Source organism: Sceloporus occidentalis, unplaced genomic scaffold (assembly GCF_023333645.1).
Source record: "Sceloporus occidentalis isolate IW3139 unplaced genomic scaffold, rSceOcc1.0.p SCAF_37, whole genome shotgun sequence".
NCBI lineage: Eukaryota > Metazoa > Chordata > Lepidosauria > Squamata > Phrynosomatidae > Sceloporus > Sceloporus occidentalis.
The window spans coordinates 2,904,637-2,925,276 of NW_028317017.1; the positions used below are offsets into that span (position 1 = coordinate 2,904,637).

At 37.4% G+C, this 20,640-nt stretch overlaps 2 protein-coding genes across 2 annotated transcripts; one reads left to right on the top strand and one right to left on the bottom strand.

Moving 5' to 3' along the window:
* The first annotated feature begins 1,132 nt into the window (after positions 1 to 1,132).
* LOC149297736 (olfactory receptor 5T7-like) lies at positions 1,133 to 10,243 on the top strand. The gene is made up of 3 exons (XM_089488194.1): positions 1,133 to 1,169; positions 1,365 to 2,266; positions 10,211 to 10,243. Exons 1-3 carry the CDS (start codon positions 1,133 to 1,135, stop codon positions 10,241 to 10,243), a joined length of 972 nt encoding a protein of 323 aa, XP_089344320.1.
* A 5,427-nt stretch (positions 10,244 to 15,670) lies between these two features.
* LOC149297737 (olfactory receptor 5T7-like) lies at positions 15,671 to 16,687 on the bottom strand. Its single transcript, XM_089488195.1, has one exon. The coding sequence runs from the start codon at positions 16,685 to 16,687 to the stop codon at positions 15,671 to 15,673; it is 1,017 nt and encodes a 338-aa protein (XP_089344321.1).
* Positions 16,688 to 20,640: the final 3,953 nt, after the last annotated feature.

Below are 20,640 nucleotides of genomic sequence, written 5' to 3' on the forward strand. Positions count from 1 at the left end.
AGCTAAAGTAGTTTGAACCAAAACATCTGCCTCCAGATATACAGAAAATCAGTGGTGCATCTTCGGCTAGCGGAGTAACAAAAAATGTAAACACTGGCAGGATTTGAGAACACATCCACATTCATACACAAATATAAAGATGCTTGGAGCTTTTTTTTACCTTACTCCGGAAAATCTCTGATAAACCCAGAAAACTGTACCACTTACTCTCCCCCAAAACATCTTTCTGTCACTGACAGCAGTGCTTGTTCAAATGACTACTGATATCTACAAATGATATCTACAGCTAAGGTATATGTATATACTACATATGTGGATATACTGGAAAAAAGCATATTTCTAATTTATATGGATATACACCTAGTTTGAAATACCTATGTACAAGTACAGAGGGAGTTTAAATCTATTTTCATTTTTTCTTTCAAAAGGCTTACATTTTCTCATAACATGTAGTTTCAAAATCTCTACCTTCACACAGTCAGTACAGTGTTATATTCTCACACACAATATCTAATGATAAAACATCACACAAAGCTTTAAAATGTTAAAATACCCAATACCACACAATTCTGTGTTCATTTCTACATTCATGCAATCATAACTGTTCTTCACGTTTACATAATGGCAATGATCAAATATCAAACTACTGTTTCTTCTTAAGGCCAATAGAACATTTTTTGTTGTGATCTCTGCACTCTCTAATTTGTTGTCGCCTCTGCTACTTCGTTCCCTGAGAATTATGATTCTGTACTACACAATGACAGATTGTGTAAGTACACATGTTGTAGCAAAACCCCTGCATGAGTTATGTGGCTCTGTAATCATCAAAGGAAGGTTCAAACTGTGCAAAATCTGTATTCTCTACAGCTGACTCTTTTCAGAATGTGTTCTTGGGCTATGGATAGACCTGTTCCTCAGACAGACTTCTCCAGTCTGTCACAACATCCACCGGACACTAAAGAATACCATGTTATTTTACCTAATCAATACCTATGCTCATTATATTTTCCTCTAATTTCACAGACACTTTCATAGCCAAAGATATCTACACACTGCTCAATGTTCATATACACATATGTAACATTCTATGTGGGGACACATGAACAATTCTGTATATTAACACCACCAGAAAATGCCACAGTTAACCTATGTTAGGCAAAGCAACCAAGGTAGGTGTATTATATATTAATCAGGTATTTTATTAAAAACTGCTTAAAATATTACCTGAAGTTAGGTCTCCTATGTTCAGCACCACAGTTTGGCAAGTAACATTAGCTTTTTAACTAGCATTTTGACTCAATAAGTTGGCTTTTTAGTAAATCTCTATCATTGCTTTAATTTTCCATGTGGATTTGTATCTACAGGACATAACACTTCATCTGTGGATACTTTTAACTTCTTAGGATTTAGTGACCAATTGAATATTCATGTCATTCTGTTCCCATTATTTTTGTCAATGTACATTATCACTGTTTCTGGAAACCTGGGGATTATGCTGCTCATATGGACAGATTCTCAACTTCACAACCCAATGTATTTCTTTCTGGCTAATCTTTCCTTTATTGACTTTTGGTATTCTTCAGGAATCACTCCTAAAATGTTAGTTGATTTACTATACAAAGAGAAAAACATATCTTACTTGGGATGTGCCTTTCAAATGTATTTTTTCATTGCATTGGGCAGTACAGAAAGTTTTCTTCTGGCAGCAATGGCCTTTGATCGTTATGTTGCCATATGCAATCCTCTGCTTTATTTAATGAAAATGACAAAGAAGATGTGCATTCAGCTGTTGACTGGAGCATATGTAGGTGGCTTTGCTCACTCTTTAATTCAGACATGCACCACTTTTCGGTTATCATTCTGTGGCTCTCATCAAATTAGACATTTCTTTTGTGATATCCCACCATTGCTAAAATTATCCTGCTCTGATATTAAAATAAATGAATTGGTTTTATCTTTATTCGCCTCTTCTGTTACTGTAAGTTCCATTATTGTTATTGTTTTATCATATGCTTCCATTTTATATGCCGTGCTAAAAACCAGATTGTTTCAGGGACGACGCAAAGCTTTCTCAACATGTGGCTCTCATTTTATTTGTGTCATTCTTTTTTACAGCACAGTTCTCTTCATGTATATGAGACCCAGCTCCAGTTATTCTTTAGACCAAGACAGGATTATCTCTATAGTTTATACGCTGGTTATTCCCATGCTGAACCCTCTTATATACAGTCTACGAAACCATGAAATGAAACAAGCTCTCAAGCGAGTAAAACAGAAATTAATGATTGTAAAGAGACTTTAATTAACCCGTCATCACATCACCATTATTTAAAAAATCTCACTGTTTTTGCACAATGGTAATAGCTGTCAGTTTGTTTTCCAGGTATCCACATTAGAGTCTGTTACTTTATAGAGATCAGGTCACAGACCAGAGTTAAGAAAGGCAACTTGTGTGATCCCACTTTTTGATTCGGTTTGATTAAACAGTGAGCATTACAATATACAATTATGATTTAACACGGGTATTAAAATGGAAACCAAACATACAATATCTTATATCATACTTATGTTTCCTCGTGTTAGTAAATCACTTTAGCTCTTAAGTATAAAGCACTCCGTCTGTCTTCACTGTATCATTCTTACAATGAGAACTTTTTGTATTCGTTTCATGACATGACATTCGCATTCGCTTGTTATCTCTCTCAACAGCATTTTCTTCATTCGTTAATGTAAAATAACACTCTGTAAAGACGGAGTGTCTTTTTTAGTTTTATATATTTGCATACTCAATACAACCATGGAAAATTCACATCATCTCTTAGTAAAGTTATATTAATGAAGTATATGTGCTTTGTAAAAAAATATACATAAAACTACATGTACCAGATTCAGGTAGTGATTTGCTCCTTTGCTAGTAGCTGCATATGAATGCCCCATATCTTACAGCAGCTTAGATGTGCAGGTCAATAACTTCCTTTAGTAGTTAAAGCAAGCTGGAACAGAAAAAAATCCACAATCTTTTTTTCTAGATATTTTATTCTTGGCTTGCTATAGCATTAGGCTAGGTTTCCACTTGTTTTTTTTTAGCTAAAAACGCCCATAAAAACGCCAATAGCGCCACCTGGCGTTTTTTTTGTGAAAAAACGCAGCAGCCAGATGTTAGCTGTTCTTCAATAGGAAATCGCAGAATGCCATATCCACTTGGCGTTTTTTTGTTTGGCGTTTTTTCAGTCCTCTTTGGCGTTTTTCTGCTTTTTTGGGCTCTGTGGCAGTTTTTCAAAATCGCAGCATGTTGACACTCTGGCGTTTTTTGCAAGGAAATCTTGGCGTTTTTCTCCAATAGAAGTCTATGGGAGAGAAAAAACGCCATGAAAAAGCCATGTGGGTTTATTGCCTTGGCGTTTTTTATGGCGTTTTTTCCACAGTTACAATGCAGAGGATGGACCCAGTATCTGTGTGTCCTACGAGAAATAGGCTGGAAACAAACAGTTTCACACAAAACAAAGTTCATATTGAATTCTACACCATTTGGAACAAACATGCCATTACAAACAAACATACGCGACACATCAACTGGATCCTGCGTGCTAAAAGCAACAGCAAACAATTTGCACCATCATTTGGGGCCAATCTTCCTAGAGGAGCAGACATTCGGAATAAAGCATGCCTTACAAACCACAGAAAAGTGACAAAAGGGTCCGCCGGGGCGTTTAAGTAGAACTCTACCAAGTAAATGACATCAGGGGGCAGATACTTGCCATTTATCCTAATCCCTTTTAGCTGGGTGAAACTTCTAACTTGTAAAGGCTGGAAAAACTGCCTAAGGTCAAAAAAAGCAATTTCCACAGAAAGGCTAAAACGCCAGAAAAAACTCCAGAAGAAAACGCCAAAACGCAGAAAAATGCAGTGGCAGTTTTCTTGGCGTTTTTCATCAAGAAAAAAAACGCAGGACAAAAACCCAAGTGGAAACCTAGCCTTAATGTATACATTAGATACTAGTGAAAGTGTTAGGGGCTCTCTTTATAATTGTTAAAATGTACTTTATACTTGTAATGTGAAATCTTGGGTATAATAAGCAGGTGGTATAAATGTACTAGAAAGCATCATGAAATACCGTATTTGCTCGATTATAAGACGACCCTGATTATAAGACGACCCCCCAAAATCTAAATATTAATTTAGGAAAAAAACAAAAAGCCTGAATATAAGACTACCCTATAGGAAAAAAAGTTTTACTAGTAAATATTAATTCATGTAAACAATTTTTTCATATTTAATAAAAGCTATGATTGAGAAAAATATATATTTTTTTATTTCCTTTTATTTGCCAACCTGCCCCCCCAGTTATGCACATCTGCCCCCAGGGTTGCCACTCTGCCCCCAGAAATGCCTTATACCCCTATTTGCCAGTCTGCCCCATGATGTGCCTTTTAACCCTCTATATGCCACTCTGCCTCCAGAAATGTCTTATACCCTCCTATATGCCACTTTGCCCCATGATATGCCTTTTAACCCCCTATATGCCAGAGTGGCATATAGGGGGTTAAAAGGCATATCATGGGGCATAGTGGCATATAGGGGGTTAAAAGGCATTTCTGGAGGTATATATATATATATCTGCTAACAGCAATCACACTCCTATCAAGCCAAGGCAGCCAGTACATGCTGGAACCTGGGGATGATAGGAGTGTGAGTACAGCCTCCCTATGCCATGCCACCACCACCCCCCTTACACATCCATGCTATCACACACTCATTCACAAACATTTAAATACTCATTCATTCCATTCAAAAACCCTCCCCCACCCCCTTACCTGAACTGCAGATCTCTCACTCTAAGACTTCTGCAGTGGCCCGGCTGTGAGAGCAACTTCTCTGGCCCCGCCCCCAGAGGAAGGAGGGGGAGGCAGAGTTATGTGACACTCTTCTAGCTTGGCCCCAGCAAAGGTCTGATTAGAAGATGACCTTGATTATAAGACGAGGGGTATTTTTCAGAGCATTTGCTCTGGAAAAAACCTTGTCTTATAATCGAGCAAATATGGTAATTACTTCACATAATGTAGGTATGCTGCTGGAGTAGGTAAGATAAAGAGATAAGTCCTGATGTATGGACTTACCTGTTTATCTCCCTAACGTTCAGGAGGAGGGGAGTCACGCAACTCATTCCCCTTACAAAAAAAATACTGCAGTTTTACTGAAGTAATACTGCAGTTTTTTGGACATGAAAAAACTGCAATACTGCACTTTTACTGCAGTATTACTGAAGTACAACTGTAGGTTTGCAATATAAAAAAAAAGTGCAGTAAATGTGCAGTAAAACTGCAGTACAGTGAAGTACAAATGCAGTAAAACTGCAGTAAATGTGCAGTAATACTGCAGTAAAAGTGCAGTAATACTGCAGTAAAAGTGCAGTATTGCAGTTTTTTCATGTCCAAAAAACTGCAGTATTACTTCAGAAAAACTGCAGTAATTTTTTGTAAGGGTCAACATGGGAAGCCTGAAGCCACAATTTAGTACGACTAATCCTTGAAATCCTTTAAACAACACAATACCTTAACTTTTGCACTAAATGATTTCAGGGCCTAATATTAGATCCTGCTGCTGATATATATATATTAGCCCCTGCTGCCCATATATATTAATATTAGCCCCAGTTGTCGATATATATTAATATTAGTCCCTGCTGCCGATATATATATATATATATATAAATATATATATATAAATATTAGACCCTGCTGCCGGTAGCAGGTATAGATCAACACATTAACACACAAACCCAGCTTTGCATGTATAGATCAATTGAAATTCACTTGTGATCTCAGCACTGAAGGTATATATCAAATAAATAGAATCAGACATACAAATCCTGTATTTGCAGGTATACAATAATAATATATGAAACGTAGCATCGCAGGTATAGATCAAATAAATACATGGAAACAGCATTGCAGGTATTAATCAACTGAACAAGACATACAAACCCTGTATTTGCAGGTATACATAAATAATGTATGGAAACATAGCATAGCAGATATGGATCTAGAGAATAACACAGAAACCCAGCTTTGCAGGTACAGATCAATTGGAATTCACATAAAAACACAGCATTAAAGGTATATTTAAAACCCCCTAAATTACAGGCATAGATCACAGGTTGCACACCCCAAAGCAAGCCCTGGCGTCCACACTGTCCACATAGAACCTGGCCAGCACCCAGATAACACACATACGATTTGCCATCTTTGTCCCATATACACCCGGCCTGTGCCATCTCGGTCCCCAAGGGTCAAACATCCTGCTAGTGCCATCTTTGCCCTTCCACAATTATACATCTATGATACACACAAACACATTAACTCATGCTCTCCCTCATTCAGACAATTCATTCACACATTAACTCATGCTCTCCCTCATTCAGACAATTCATCCATTTTAAGAAACTACGCCCCTTGGAGCTTCAAATGAGGGGCTACATGTATTTGGAGGACAAAAGTTGAGTGCACAAATAATTATGGAATATGTCGCTTTGGCTAGAAAATATGTTTTTTTTATCCATAGTGACATGTTCATTTGTGTCTAGCGCACTCCAGGTTTGTACTAGAAACACATACAGCCCCTCATTTGATGCGCCAAGGGGTGTAGTTCTTGCAAATGTGTACTTTTTGTGCCATAATTTAACTTCCTACATGAGCAGTAATGCCACATCAAGGCTTCAACCCTAATTACTGATCATTCACACGCCTTTCATATCTCCATTCACTCGCAGAAGCACACACCATACTTTCCATACATTCACTCACAGAAGCACACACTCCATTCTTTCCCCTTACAATCCCAAAGAAATGATGGTAAAGGGAGAAAAAAAAAATCACTTTTACAGCAAAAATAAGTTTTGCAGTAAAAATGCAAGGAGCTCCAGGGATGAGATGGTTACTCACGTACCGCACAGGCTAAATGGCTTATTTTAATAATATTTGCAGTTCATCAGGATTTCAAAAATTGCCTCCCTCTACCGTTCAAAGGGACATGATCGAAGGGATCATGGGATTAAAAATTAGTATCGGACATTTTTAAAAAGGGAATGTGACTTTTTATAGCTATATGATCGCTGTGGTAACATTGGCTACCACAGTGATCATTTAGCTAGAATACTTAAACTTTTTTTTTTTTTTTTTTTAAAGTTTAACTACTTTATGTTTGAAATCATTTTTAAAAAAAAATAAATTTTAACATAAGTTTAAACTTTATATGTTGGGGGTCTGTAGCTGCTTAGATGCCTGAGATACAGGCATCTAAGCAGCATGCCCCATACCGCTTTAACTGACAATTGTCAGTTATTAATAAAGTTGCGCAGTAACGTCATCGCGTCATTGCGCGTGCCGTCACCGGCCGGATCGGGTGGCCCCGGTGATGCCCTTCAGTGCGAGGGGCAGATCGCCGGGGTAGGTGGTGATGGGGGTCCACAGGCCTCCATCAAGGTAAGATAGTGCTAGCGACGGCATGGTGCCATCGTTAGCACCTGACTGGGACTGCTAGCGGCGGCACCATGCCGTCGTTAGCAGTCAAGGGGACTGTCCTGGGTGGCTCCAAATTCGGTGGGGGGGCAACAGGGGGGGCAAGGAATATCCTAGGGGGGGCAATTGCCCCCCCTTGCCCCCCTGTAGCGACGCCACTGCTGGGTACGTTGTATGTTAGAATGGGTGTCTGGGTATGTTAGCATGTGTATATGGGTTTGTTAGTGAAAGTGTCTGTGAATGTTAGTATGTTAACATCTGTCTGTGAGTATGTTAGTGAATGTGTGACTGGGTATGTTAGTGTGTGTTTTAGTATTTTAGGGTGTGAACATGTGCCTTTGGGTATGTTAGCGTGTGTGCCTGGGTATGTTAGTTAAAGCGGGTGTGTTTAGGTGTCAGTGCATGTGAACATGTGTCTTTGGATATGTTAGCATGAGTGCCTGGATATGTTTGTTTATTTTAGTGTGTGAACATGTGTCTTTGTCTAAAATAACTCAAGTGTCTGCGCACCCAATTAATAAGTGAAAAAAATTATATGTGAAACACAAATAGAATAATATATATGGGAATACCCTTCCAGCGAGAATTTCCACTCCACACAGAGTATACTCACTCTACTCTGAGAGGCCTCCGTCTTGGTTGCAGTGCCGGCATTTCATGCTGATCGCCGGAATATGACGTCATATCCGGCGCTCAGCAGTGAGGCGGCACGCCTGCGGCAGAGCAGCGAGACAGAGGCCTCGCGCTCCCACCGCAGAACTTCTGCAAGGCAAGTGAACTACAAAGGGGGAGAGGGTAGATAGTGAGAAGGGGCGGAGAGGGACCATTAACTCCTTCGGCAATCCTACAGATTCCCGCTCCCGTTAACTACTGCGATGCTGTGTAGACAAGATAGGCTAGAAGATTTTTTGTATTGCGTGCCTTCGTCTTCGTTTATGTTTTGCCGCCGCCATGTTCTTTTCTTCGGTATTCGGGCTCAACAACGAAAATGCACCCTTTGTGTTCTTTTTCATGTTCGCCCAAATACAAATTCAGACCCTCCTGTGAATGTCAGAGTGTTCTTTACTGTGTTCCATTAGTACCTTTCCCCTGAGCTCCCAGGTTTCCAGTCCTGTGTTTGTCTGATATTTGGTTTGTTCCTGTTAACCCTTTGCCTACTGATTGCCTCAGTGACCTTGGATCATACCTGTTAACCCTTTGCCTGCTGCCTGCCTTTGTGACCTCGGTTTGTACCTGTCAACCTTTTGGCTGCTGCCCACCTTTGTGACCTCGGATTGTACCTGTTTAACCGTTTTGCCTGCTTCCTGCCTTTGTGACCTCGGATCATACCGATTAACCTACAGTTTTCTTCCAGCCTCAGTGACCTCAGATTGCAGCTGTTTAACCTCTGCCTGCCTCCTGCCTATGTAACTTCGGTCTGTCTCTGTTTATCCCATTGGAACTATTTGTGATCCGTGAGTACTGTATTCTACCTTGTATTCCTGCATTTGGTCTCTCACTCCACACCTCCCCTTAAACGGGACATAACACACACAGAAGTACACATGCATGCTCAAGCTGACACATATAAAATAAAATAAATATATTCGGGGCCAATACAAACTATTGTGTGGAAATCTGTTCATAAACAGGACTATGCATAGGACACATGGTCATGTGTTTAGACTGGAAGAAAGGAAATTTAGACTAAAGCAGAGGAAAGGTTTTTTTTTACAATAAGGACAATAAGGATGTGGAATTCTCTGCCTGCAGAGGTAGTTTTATCGGAGTCTGTACAGACGTTTAAACAGCAACTGGATGGATACCTGGAAAAACATAATATTCGGGGATATAATCTTTAATTATGGGGAAACAGCTTATTGATCCAAGGAGAAATCTGACTGCCATTTTGGGGTCAAGAAGGAATTTTTTTCCCTGGTTAGTGCAAAATTGGAAAGAACGAAACTGGGTTTTTTTTTGCCTTCTTTTGGATCAACAGCAACAAATTAACAGATATAGGAAAGGCTGAACTTGATGGACGCATGTCTTTTTTCAGCCTATATAATTATGTAACATATACGACTGACCTATAAGGAAAAGAAATACACAATAACATTGTAGGAGCAAGGCCAACAATTGTTTAAGCATCCTAGTCACATATTGATCTATTCCTAACCAATAAAAACAGGCCCCACTAAATACTCCGACAAACATATTACAAAAAAACAATTTAAAGAAAAATATGGTTCCTGACACTGATGGGTTCATAAATCTATTTTTCAAGACCTTTGAATTGAAATTCATGTGCTCGATCTATTTATTGATATAAGTGAAAACTATATAAAAAGAAATGTTATCGGCGAACATACATCCAATCCTGAAGCCAGATAATGATAAGACTAAAATCCTAAACTATAGACCAATCTCTCTCATAAATGTGGACACAAAAATGTATTCTTTAGTTCTAGCAGAAGCCACTGGAGCAGCAGGCCAAAACGTACAACAAACAGGGTTTGTTGGTTCCATTGTGAATGGCAAATTTGCCTCACATTTTGGTTCTGGACTGCTCTTTAAAACCTTAAAGTGCTTCCGATGGTAACTTTCACTTCCGATGGTAACACTTTTTACATTATAAATTGTACAATAACTTTTACAAAGTCTGTTACCAATTGTTTCCTCACAGTCTTAAACTATGTATCGTTAAATGTCTACAGGTGTACAAAGATAAAATGTCAACGGTTATGTGACATATGTTATCTTTAAATTATGAACCAAATGATTTTACATGTATTAATTTGAAGGTATAGCCTTGTACAACAATAACAATTCACTTCTAGATAAAGAAAGCAACTTTTATTAAAAAAAGAAAATATAAACACACAGGACAGCAAGAGAACAGCGACAAAATTCTTAATAAGCAAAACCACAAACTATAAAATTATTCTAAATGAACAACAATAATAAATTGAATAATTAATGGATTAAACAAATGCAATACAAATTTTAATGAAATCAAATTTGTATAAATCAAAGCATTAACCAATCAAAATAGAAATTCTAAGGAATGATCTATTCACCATGCAATATAGATTAAATGGAAGATAATCAATATAATCATGAGCATTGACAGTTAAAAATAGAATATTATTATTATAGAATTATAGATTATAGAATTATTATTATTATAGAATATTATTATTTATGATTATGATTAATAATGCTGATATGTATAGTCAGATGAATGGAAATAAATATACGAACAGTGATATCCTTTTCTTCACTACCCTAGTAAAGTTCTACATCTTCAGGTGTATTAGTTGTATCCACTCTATAAAGTGGGCTGCCCATGTTTTTTTCTGTTTACCACTATGTATCTGTCATTCTTATGGCCCTTTAACTCCTGATGGTGAATCTACAGATTTACGCTCCCGTTAACCCCTGCAATGCTGCGTAAATAATGGGAGTGGAAATCCATAGGTACGCCGTCAGGAGTTAAGGACCTTTAACTCTTGGAGCGCGGAGACAAGCCATGTTCCCCGTCAGGAGTTAAAGGAGGCCTCTGCAGGCGACCAATAGAGTCGCTCGCATGGCCCTTTAAATCCTGACGGCGGAACTTGGCCTGGGGAGACCATGGTCTCCCCGCTCCGAGAGTTAAAGGTCTGTACAAGCGACTCTACTGATCATTCGTATGGACCTGTAACTATTGGAGTGAGGAGACCAGTGGTCTCCCCCGGCCAAGTTGCGGCATCAGGATTTTTAAAGTCTGTACGAGCCTCTACTCTTATACGAGTATTCAGTTTGCTAGAGACTACCGAAACGTCAAAAGCGGTCGGATTTTATGCTCAGATGACACCAAAATACAGCTTTTCGGCAATAAGCACCAGAGATGCGTTTGGAGCACACAGAGGTAGGCATTTGGAAAAGTACCTCATGGCCACGGTTAAAAATGGTGGTGGCTCTTTAATGTTTTTGAGCTGTTTTTCAGCCAAAGGACCGGGACATTTTTTTTAGTATTCATGGCATATAGCCTCATATGGCCTCATATTATACATTTGTATTATTTGAGCCTGAGACTAGCTTAGCGCACCGACATTTTTTCTTTTCCCTTCATGGCATTATTGACTATATCAACAGATATTAAATGAACACCTGGCTGTCTTTGTCAGAAATCTTAAAATGGGCTGTGGTTGAATCTTCCAGCAGGACAATGATTTGAAACATACATCAAAATCAACACATAAAATCAAGGTTCTACCATGGCTACCCCAGTCCCCTCACTTGAACCCCATAGAAAACCTGTGGAGTAAACTGGAAAACGAGAGTCCACCTCTAAATTTGAAGGATCTGGAGAGATCCTGTAAGGAGGAATGGTCTCAGATCCCTTGTCAAGTATTCTTCAACTTCATCGAACATTATAGGAGTAGACTCAGAGCTGTTATCTTGGCAAAGGGAGGTAGGACAAAGTATTGACTGAAAGAGTGCCAAAATTTGTGCCACATATATTTTGAACATTTTAATTCTTATAAATCTGTGTTGTGTTTGCAATTGTTTGATATCCAGAGAACAGAGTATTTTTGAAAGAAAAGATCGAAAAGTTAAACATTAAAGACCAATATTTACAGCCATCTTTGCTCATATTTATCAAGGGTGCCAATATTAGCGGAGGGCACTGTAAATGATTTATATGACGATGCCAGTGAGCAATAGGTATATAAAATAAGCAATGAGCAATAAATACAAAGAAAGGATTTATATGAGAGCAATGAGGAGTAACTTTATATGCAAGGTTTTATACCAATATAAACATCTAAATCATGTATATGATGCCAAATTGCAGTAAATGCATAAATTAACTTTGTATATGATGCCAATGAGCAGTAAATAAATAAATGCATACATTAAATGAGTAGATAATTTTTGTATATGATGTCAATGAGCAGTAAGTGCATAAACTTTGTATTTGGCGTAAACAAGCCATCCTGGGAACCTAACAGCATGCCTGTGCCATTTTTGCCTCAAACAAGCTAACCAGTGCCATCCTTGTGCCCCAACCAGCTTACCAGTGCCACTTGTCCTCAAAACAGCTTGCCAGCGCCAAACAGAACTTACCACGTTCGAGGACTTGAAGAGCCTTGAAGAGTAGCTTTTCACGATGAGGTAAACAGGGAGTGCTTTCTGGGAGATGTCTGCCTTCTTCACCAACAGAGTCCTTCACAGCATATAGAATCTGTGAGTACAGAGGTATGGATGCAGAAGCTGCCCTAGGAAGCACTGTCCTGGAAGAAGGTAAAGTTCTGTATGTGTGAGGGGAAAAATAAAAGGTGCAACATTGGAGACACCCAGCTAAAGTCTTTTGACTCGAGGCTTAAACCTAGGTAGCCTACCCGGAGAAGCCTCTGGCACATGCCAATCTACAGTGCTGTGAAAAAGTGTTTACCCCTTCCTAATTTATTTTATTTTTGCATGTCAGTCACACTTAAATGTTTCACATCAAACTAATTTTAATAACAGACAAAGATAACCAGAGTAAACACAAAATGCATTTTTTTTAATGATGATTTCATGTATACTACACTTGTGCACGAGGCCCAAACTAATTTTGGGCCAATTTTTGTTTTGTTTCTGGCTCATTTGTCTTCGCACAATGAAGTTTGTTTCCTGTTTTGAAAAAATTCTGACAGCTAATTTTTATTTGGAAACAAAATGTGTTTCCCCAAAAAAGGCTCTCCCCATAGATCTCTCTGTGTCCACGGCCTTATTCTTCTGGTCCTCTCTCTACCCATTCACCACAGCCCCCCCCCCCCAATGCTAACTTCCCTTCTCCAACTGCTGTCTGGTTTCTTCTGATCTCTCTGTGAATAAAATTATATGGAAACTACATGCAGTAGGATCTGGATGAAAACATGAAACCTTGGACCTTACTTTTTTGGCAAATTCTCCAAACCTGCTTTTAAATCATACCTTCAGCACCCCAAATAATAACATAAAAAAATAAAATATATATATATCATATTGTGTAAACTTTGAAAGCTGCAAACTAATTACATTTTACCTTTCTTTTATATTATGGAAATGTACGCATTTGACAAACTTAGCTAAGTGGACGTGGGCTTAAGCTCTGTTTCCCGTTTTTTATATGTATTACCCAAATATTTCCTAAACATAAATAAATACAACTAGATATTCTGCTTAAATAAATTAGTATTTATAACAATAAGCAAGGCAAACTTTAAAGCCATTTTAGGCCATTTCATGTCTGAGTGACTAAAGTCTATTAAAAAGGGGAATATTATAAACACAAATAGTACTTACAGTTAAAATGTAGCATCAAGATGTGTTCATTAGCAATTGCTATGCAATTAATGTGCTTTTAAGTGCTTTAAACCAGCCGAGGGAATTATCATAGCTATCATGGCAAACATTAATAATTCTCTGTAGTATTGATAAAATTGGTTGATGCCTAAGGAGGCCCCTGCAGGCGACCAATAGAGTCGCTTGCATGGCCCTTTAACTCCTGACGGCAAACCTACGGATTTCCGCTCCTGTTTAGCCCTGCAATGTTGCCTAGATAAGGTAGGCTAGATGGGGAAGGGACCAGGGAGATTAGTAAACAAAGACGAAAATGAACACAAAGATTCTTTGTGTTGTGTGTCTTCGTATAAGTTTTGCCACTGCCATGTTCGTATGTTCGGTATTCAGACTGAACAACGAAAACGCACCCTTCGAGTCATTTTCATGTTCACCCGAATACGAATGCACAAGTCTAGTAAATAGTGTAGGTCAAAGTTCCATTGCATCAGAATTTTGGACCTTTGAGGAGCAGCACACCATGGGTCCTGGTTTTGGAGCAGGGGGCTGGCTTTGATGCCCTAGGCCTAGCAGGGCTAGGCCAGAATTTGTCATTATGACCAAATTAAAACACATTGTGTCTTCAAAGTTACTGATTTTATTATTGCTTATGTGGACATTTTTTCTAATTTCTTAAATAGGAACATTTATGCAAATATGCTGGTCATTTTTAAATTGTTTGTAAAGCAACACCGCAACAGCACTTAACTCTATCTCATTCACAGCCTGTTGACCTTCAGTGAAATGTTCTGTAGAACTTGGAAATAGTGGAAATGAATGAGATTGGTTCTTGCTTAATTTTTCATGAGCAAATGGTGTATAAAGCTTTCTTTCTATCTCTAATTGTGTATATATTAAAAAAGGACCAAAATTGGATATTTACACAAGATACCTTAAACAAATAGAAAATACCGTGCAGCTATGCCTCAAAGTACTCCTACTCCAATGAGTGCATAATTAATCCAAGAAAAGAAAAGACAGCACTGGGATGTTGCAAGTGAATCCACATGTTTAATAAGTGTGATGACTGACAAGTTGAAAGCACAAACACTTGGAGGTACACACACCCCTTTATCAATGTGCACTTACAGCCATATACTCATCATTACAATTTATTGAGTTACGTTTTGACAATGGCTGTAGCCCCAGATCTTAGCAATGCCTCTGCATTGATATATGATTATTTTTAAACATGTAGATAAAATTACAGCATCAAGGAGGCGCAGTGATTGTGTATACACTACACAAATACAAGTAATTGAATACCAATCCTCCCATAAACTTCAATAGGAGAATGTAGATTATAAAACAATTATATAATATAATAGGATTACTAGTCGAAATTTAGCTCTTTAAGCCCCTAATTTCAAGGAGGAGGCAGGGTTCAGCAGGGTCACATAATTGCGTGACCTTGCGGTAGTAACGTGGCAGCTGGACACACATATTCAGACTTTAGTGTGTGTGCGAATGATAGAGTGTATGTCTGTGTGCATGTGTGTTATTGTTGAGTGTCTGGTTGTGTTAGTGTCAGTATCTGCATGTGAGTTATTCCATCTGGTGGTGTTAGTGTGTGTGTTAGTGTCTGGTTGTGTTAGTGTGTGTTATTGTAAGTGCTCCTCCCAAAATCAGACGCTGAATCTGCCCCTGTGATAGATGTATCTCCTGCATTAAATTCTGCACGATATTGGTAGAAGCAAGATATGCAAATATTAGTATTCCCTGCTCTGTAAAATTGAAACTGCACTAGCACTTACTGTGTTAGTTTGCTTTTGACTCCACAGATTATAGTTCATAATTAATTATACCAAATATTATGTTTTTTTCTGTCACATACCATGATGTGGTCTACAAGATAAAGAATCTTTGGTGGAATGTAGAAGAAGTGAACTGTTTTTTGAAATGCTTTTGAACCGGCTTTGAAATGTTGTTTGCAAGGCAGTTTTTATGTCTTTATTTCTGAAACTATAAATTATTGGATTTGACATGGGAATCATTACAGCATAAACAAATGTAGCCACAATCCCATTTCTTGTGGAATATTTGGATTTCGGACTCAAATACACATATAGTCCTGTCCCAAAAAATAATGTTACTGAAGTTATATGGGAGATGCATGTTGAGAAAGCTTTCTTCATTCCATCTGCAAATTGTTTCCTTAAAATAGCAGAAAAAATGGAGACATATGATACAATGATGACCAGAAAAGAAGGAACTATGATAGAAGAGGTACAAATAAACAGAATAAGTTCATTGATAGTAGTGTCTGTGCATGAAATACCTAATAATGGTGGAAAATCACAAGCAAAATGATTGAGGATATTTGAAGTGCAGAATGAGAGACTGAATGTACAACATGTCTCAATTACAGAATGCAAGAAGCCAGCTGTACAAGCCCCAGACACCAGTGTCAAGCAAGTCTTTGTCTGCATCACCAAGCTGTAGTTTAATGGCCTGCAGATTGCAACATATCGATCATAGGCCATTACTGCTAAGAGACAACACTCAGTGCTACCAAAGGCACAGAAGAAGAAGAGTTGGACTACACAGCCAATATAGGAGATAGTCTTTTTCTCAGATAAAACATCTATTATCATTTTAGGCGCAATATCTGTGGAGTAGCATAGATCTAAAAGGGACAACGTACTGATGAAGAAATACATTGGCGTGTGGAGCTGAACATTGTGATATACAAGAAAAACTATACTAGCATTACCCAAGAACGTAATTAAATAAATTAAGAAAAACACCATGAATAAACCTATCTGTATATCATATCTTGAAGAAAACTCCATTAAAATGAATTCATTCACCCATGAACTGTTGAAGACTTTGGGTAATTCCATGTGTGAATCCTGTAACACATAACAACAATGGTAAATATAACTGATTTGAACATTGCATTATTACTGCGTACAACACATTATTGTAACACTTTCAGTTTTTTAGCATACGAAGGAACAGAATAAAATGTACACCTCGGCAGGAAGAAGATGGTGTTAGATCATGATGTAGGCGTTCCAAGGTAAAGACTTGTAAGGGTTCACATGAATTATGGTACTTGTGATGGGGCAATCCTAGACTTAAAGTTGAAACATTGGGCTTTACAAGTAAACTGTACATTTGGGCTGGACATGGAATATCGAATGATTTTTCAGAAAATATTTTACCCATTTATGACAATATGACATAGATGCATGTCTTAAAAAAGCATGGTGCTTGAGGATGCATCCAGGTCAATTGCTGTAAGTTACACTCTGCAGCAGTCAGGAGTGGGCTAATGATGATCAGAGGGATTGATTATCCAATTTTTAAATAAATAAATATATATATATATAAACAATAATATGCTATTGCACTCCAAACCAATTCTGTAGTAGCCTGGTGCTAGGTAACAAGGCAAAGTAATATACACAGTCTATGGATAGTTACCAGCACTTTAGGTCTTTTTCCAATAAATACAGATTCCTCTTTTGCAGGTATATATATATATATATATATATATATATATATATATATATATATATATATATATATATATATACCGTATTGGCTCGAATATAGGCCGCATCCGATTATATGCCGCACCCTAAAAGTTTGGTGCTATTTTAAAGAAAAATTTATTTTTAAAGAAAACATACACATTAGTGGAATGGTAAAACAGTATTTCACCTAATACACAGGAATACATGTATTTTAACATTTTTGGTATCTATTATGCAGTTAGTCAGCAGATGTTATATATAAACAGAAATTTGGAAAGCCAATAGCCATTTTTAGGTTCCCCTTAATCCATAATGCACTTATAGATATGCCACTCTGCCCCAGATATGATTTATGCCCCCAGATATGCCACTCTGCCCCCCAGATATGTTTTATGCCCTCTTAGGATCCAGGTCCCCAGCAGCGCTGCTAAACGAAAAAGGAAAAAAAAACACCTGCCTGGCGCCCGGAAGTGCATGTCCTGGTTCTGAGACACTAAAATCTATTTGAAAGATATGCCCCAAACCTAGGGAAGGGAAAAAATAAATAATAATGATGACCCCCAGGCTAGGGGCGGAGCAACTTGAAAACAAATTATATATAAACGGTATATATAATTATATATAAAGAAAATGCCTCAAATTCAGGGGCGGAGCTTCCGCAAAAACAATCACAATCTCCTTTGTTCCCATTGGATTTATAGTTGTGGCCATCCAATTAGAAATTTAAGTAGGGTATCTTTGAGGTCCTCTGGATTTCTGATTTGGAGAATATATATTTTGATGAGGTCATTTTGATGTGTGCCTTTCTGGTTCAACATTCTCATGAATTGTAGACTTTTGTGTAATGCTGACATACCACATATATGTGACATCTATGTGCTCAGAAGTGGTAAATTATTTTTTTTGCTTACTCTACCAAGTATCCCAGCGAAATTCTGTTGCTATTAAATTTGTGCCACCTAGAAAGGTAAGGTGTGCCTTCTCTATTTGTTGTGTTATAGCTTGCTGGTGTTTAGAGGAAGTTTTACAACCAAAAGCTTGAGGTTCACCTCTTTGCACCCTTCCCTTTCTTCTGGAATCTGTCTGCATTATTCTTGCATCTTGGAGTACTTCTGCAAAGGGGTGGAGCCTTAGGGTCAGCCATTCTGCCTTCCTCCAATCGGAGGTTGGCAGATAAGGTAAGGATACTTTGAGAGACCTATCTGTCTTTGAGAGAGAGTGTAAGAGAGCATGAATGAGAGTGTGAGAATAAGTGAGAGTGTGAGAGCAACAAAAGCAAAAAATAGTGATTAATTGATTTGATTTATTTTTTTCATCTTGTATAATCGGGCCTTTTCTTTTTTCCTTTCATTAAGATCCAAAGTTTGGGGCGTCATCTTATAATGAGGGTTGTTTTATAATCGACTAAATAAGGTAATATTATGACTGAGTAAGAGTGCAACACAAACAAAATAAAAGAACTCGACGAACAAACAAATAAAAAAATGTTAGTATATATAAGTAAGTTATCATAATATTTAGGGGTTAATGTTTGTTAAAACATTTCAGTTGTCTGAACTAGTAGCCTAATGCAAATATTAATGATAAATACAGAACATTTACTTACATGTATATGTGCCCAGATTGTTGGAGTAAATTAATGTCATTGACTGAAGTTCTCCAACTGTGTAACATGAAAAATAAAGGGACTGCAAAAGAAAGCATGGCAAGTTGGATCTGGTTTACTCTATTTGTGTAAATCCAGACTGAGAATTCAGGCCTTGTTAGTACAAGCAAACCATAAAAATATATCATACAGTTTACTTGGCATGCTGAAAGATCTAACAGTTTCATATATTTTATGAACTTGCTATACAACAATGTTGGCTCCCCTTAGATACTACTTTCCATTATTAAGTCAACTTATCAAAAGAAATATATGTCTCATTGTTTTGGTCATTAAATAGAGCAAGTAGTCACTTTTAAAAAAAGTCAAAAAAGTTTACTTAAAGACTGATGTTCTTGCAGTTAGATGGGACAGAAGACGGACAACCAGCTTGTATATGAACCTACCCTACTCCTTTTTGAAAGAGATTATTTATTAACTTGTGTTCTAATAGCTTGTAAAATGACACAGCTACAGGTTAAAAGATTTTAATTACATTTGTTAAAAATTAGTGGTGAACATTAAAAACGATAGATTTGACTACAGCAAATTTTTTTTTGAGTCACACAATTATTTTTTAAAGGATATCTATACTCACAGTTAAATTTGCAATGTAAAAGTCAGTGCACATCTTCCACAAGCAACCAGAATAGTCTTCACATGGTGAACATTCTCAGTGTTTTAATAAGCACCATAGGCCAGCTGAGGGACTTGTAGCCATAACAACTAAATAGCCCCATTGGCATAAGAGAAAATTCTAATTATAATTATTGCCAACCTAGTTTGTACTGGCAATAATTCACAATTTCTAGTAGTCTAAATATAATTCCTGATTATAAATACCATGAAGAATAATAATAACATCGCTATATTAGGTAGATTACCACAAAATCAACAATGTAATTAATAATCCAAAATATTGGAATTGTTGGAAAATCTTCATTAGTATCTTGTGCAAAAGGTAGTGGTTTAGCATAAATAAAAACACAGTCTAGCCGATGTGCTTACATTATTGAGAAAAAGGACACAAGCATGTTTAATATATGAATGTTTATCATATTACACTATTGTGGGATTTGTTTTTGTTTTCTCCTCATGTACATGCGACCCTCTTTTTGATTACATTTGAATTTGGAGTATTTGGAGGAATATTCAGATTGGGTGCTGCAGTTCAACAACGGGGGAGTATTATGATTTAATATTTATTTATAAGCACATATATCACATGTTAAGGGATATTCTCTTTGTTTGAATGTGCCAGGTGTTGATCTTCCGGAACTGTACATCATGTCAGAAAATGTAAAAGCCAGAAGTATTTGCTCTGTAAGTACAAGAACTCCCAAGGAAAAAAAATATTTTCCTCCTTAAGAATAAACTACAGTGGTGTACACAGAAACGTAGGGTAGCATTGACAAAAGCCTTGTTTTATCACATTTGGTTTCAATAAACACATACAGATGGCTAATATGCAGCTGCCTGACAACATTATACTATAAAACAACTAGAACTGTTTTAAAAAAGAAAACAGCACAATATGTTTTAAAAAAATTATTTTGAGTCTGGTAATAAGAAAAATGGTGGGAGCAAAGCCAAATTAAATCTTGGGGCCTGGCACACCTATACTAAAAGGATCCGTTTTCTTGCACCTAATAACACAAATAAAATAGAA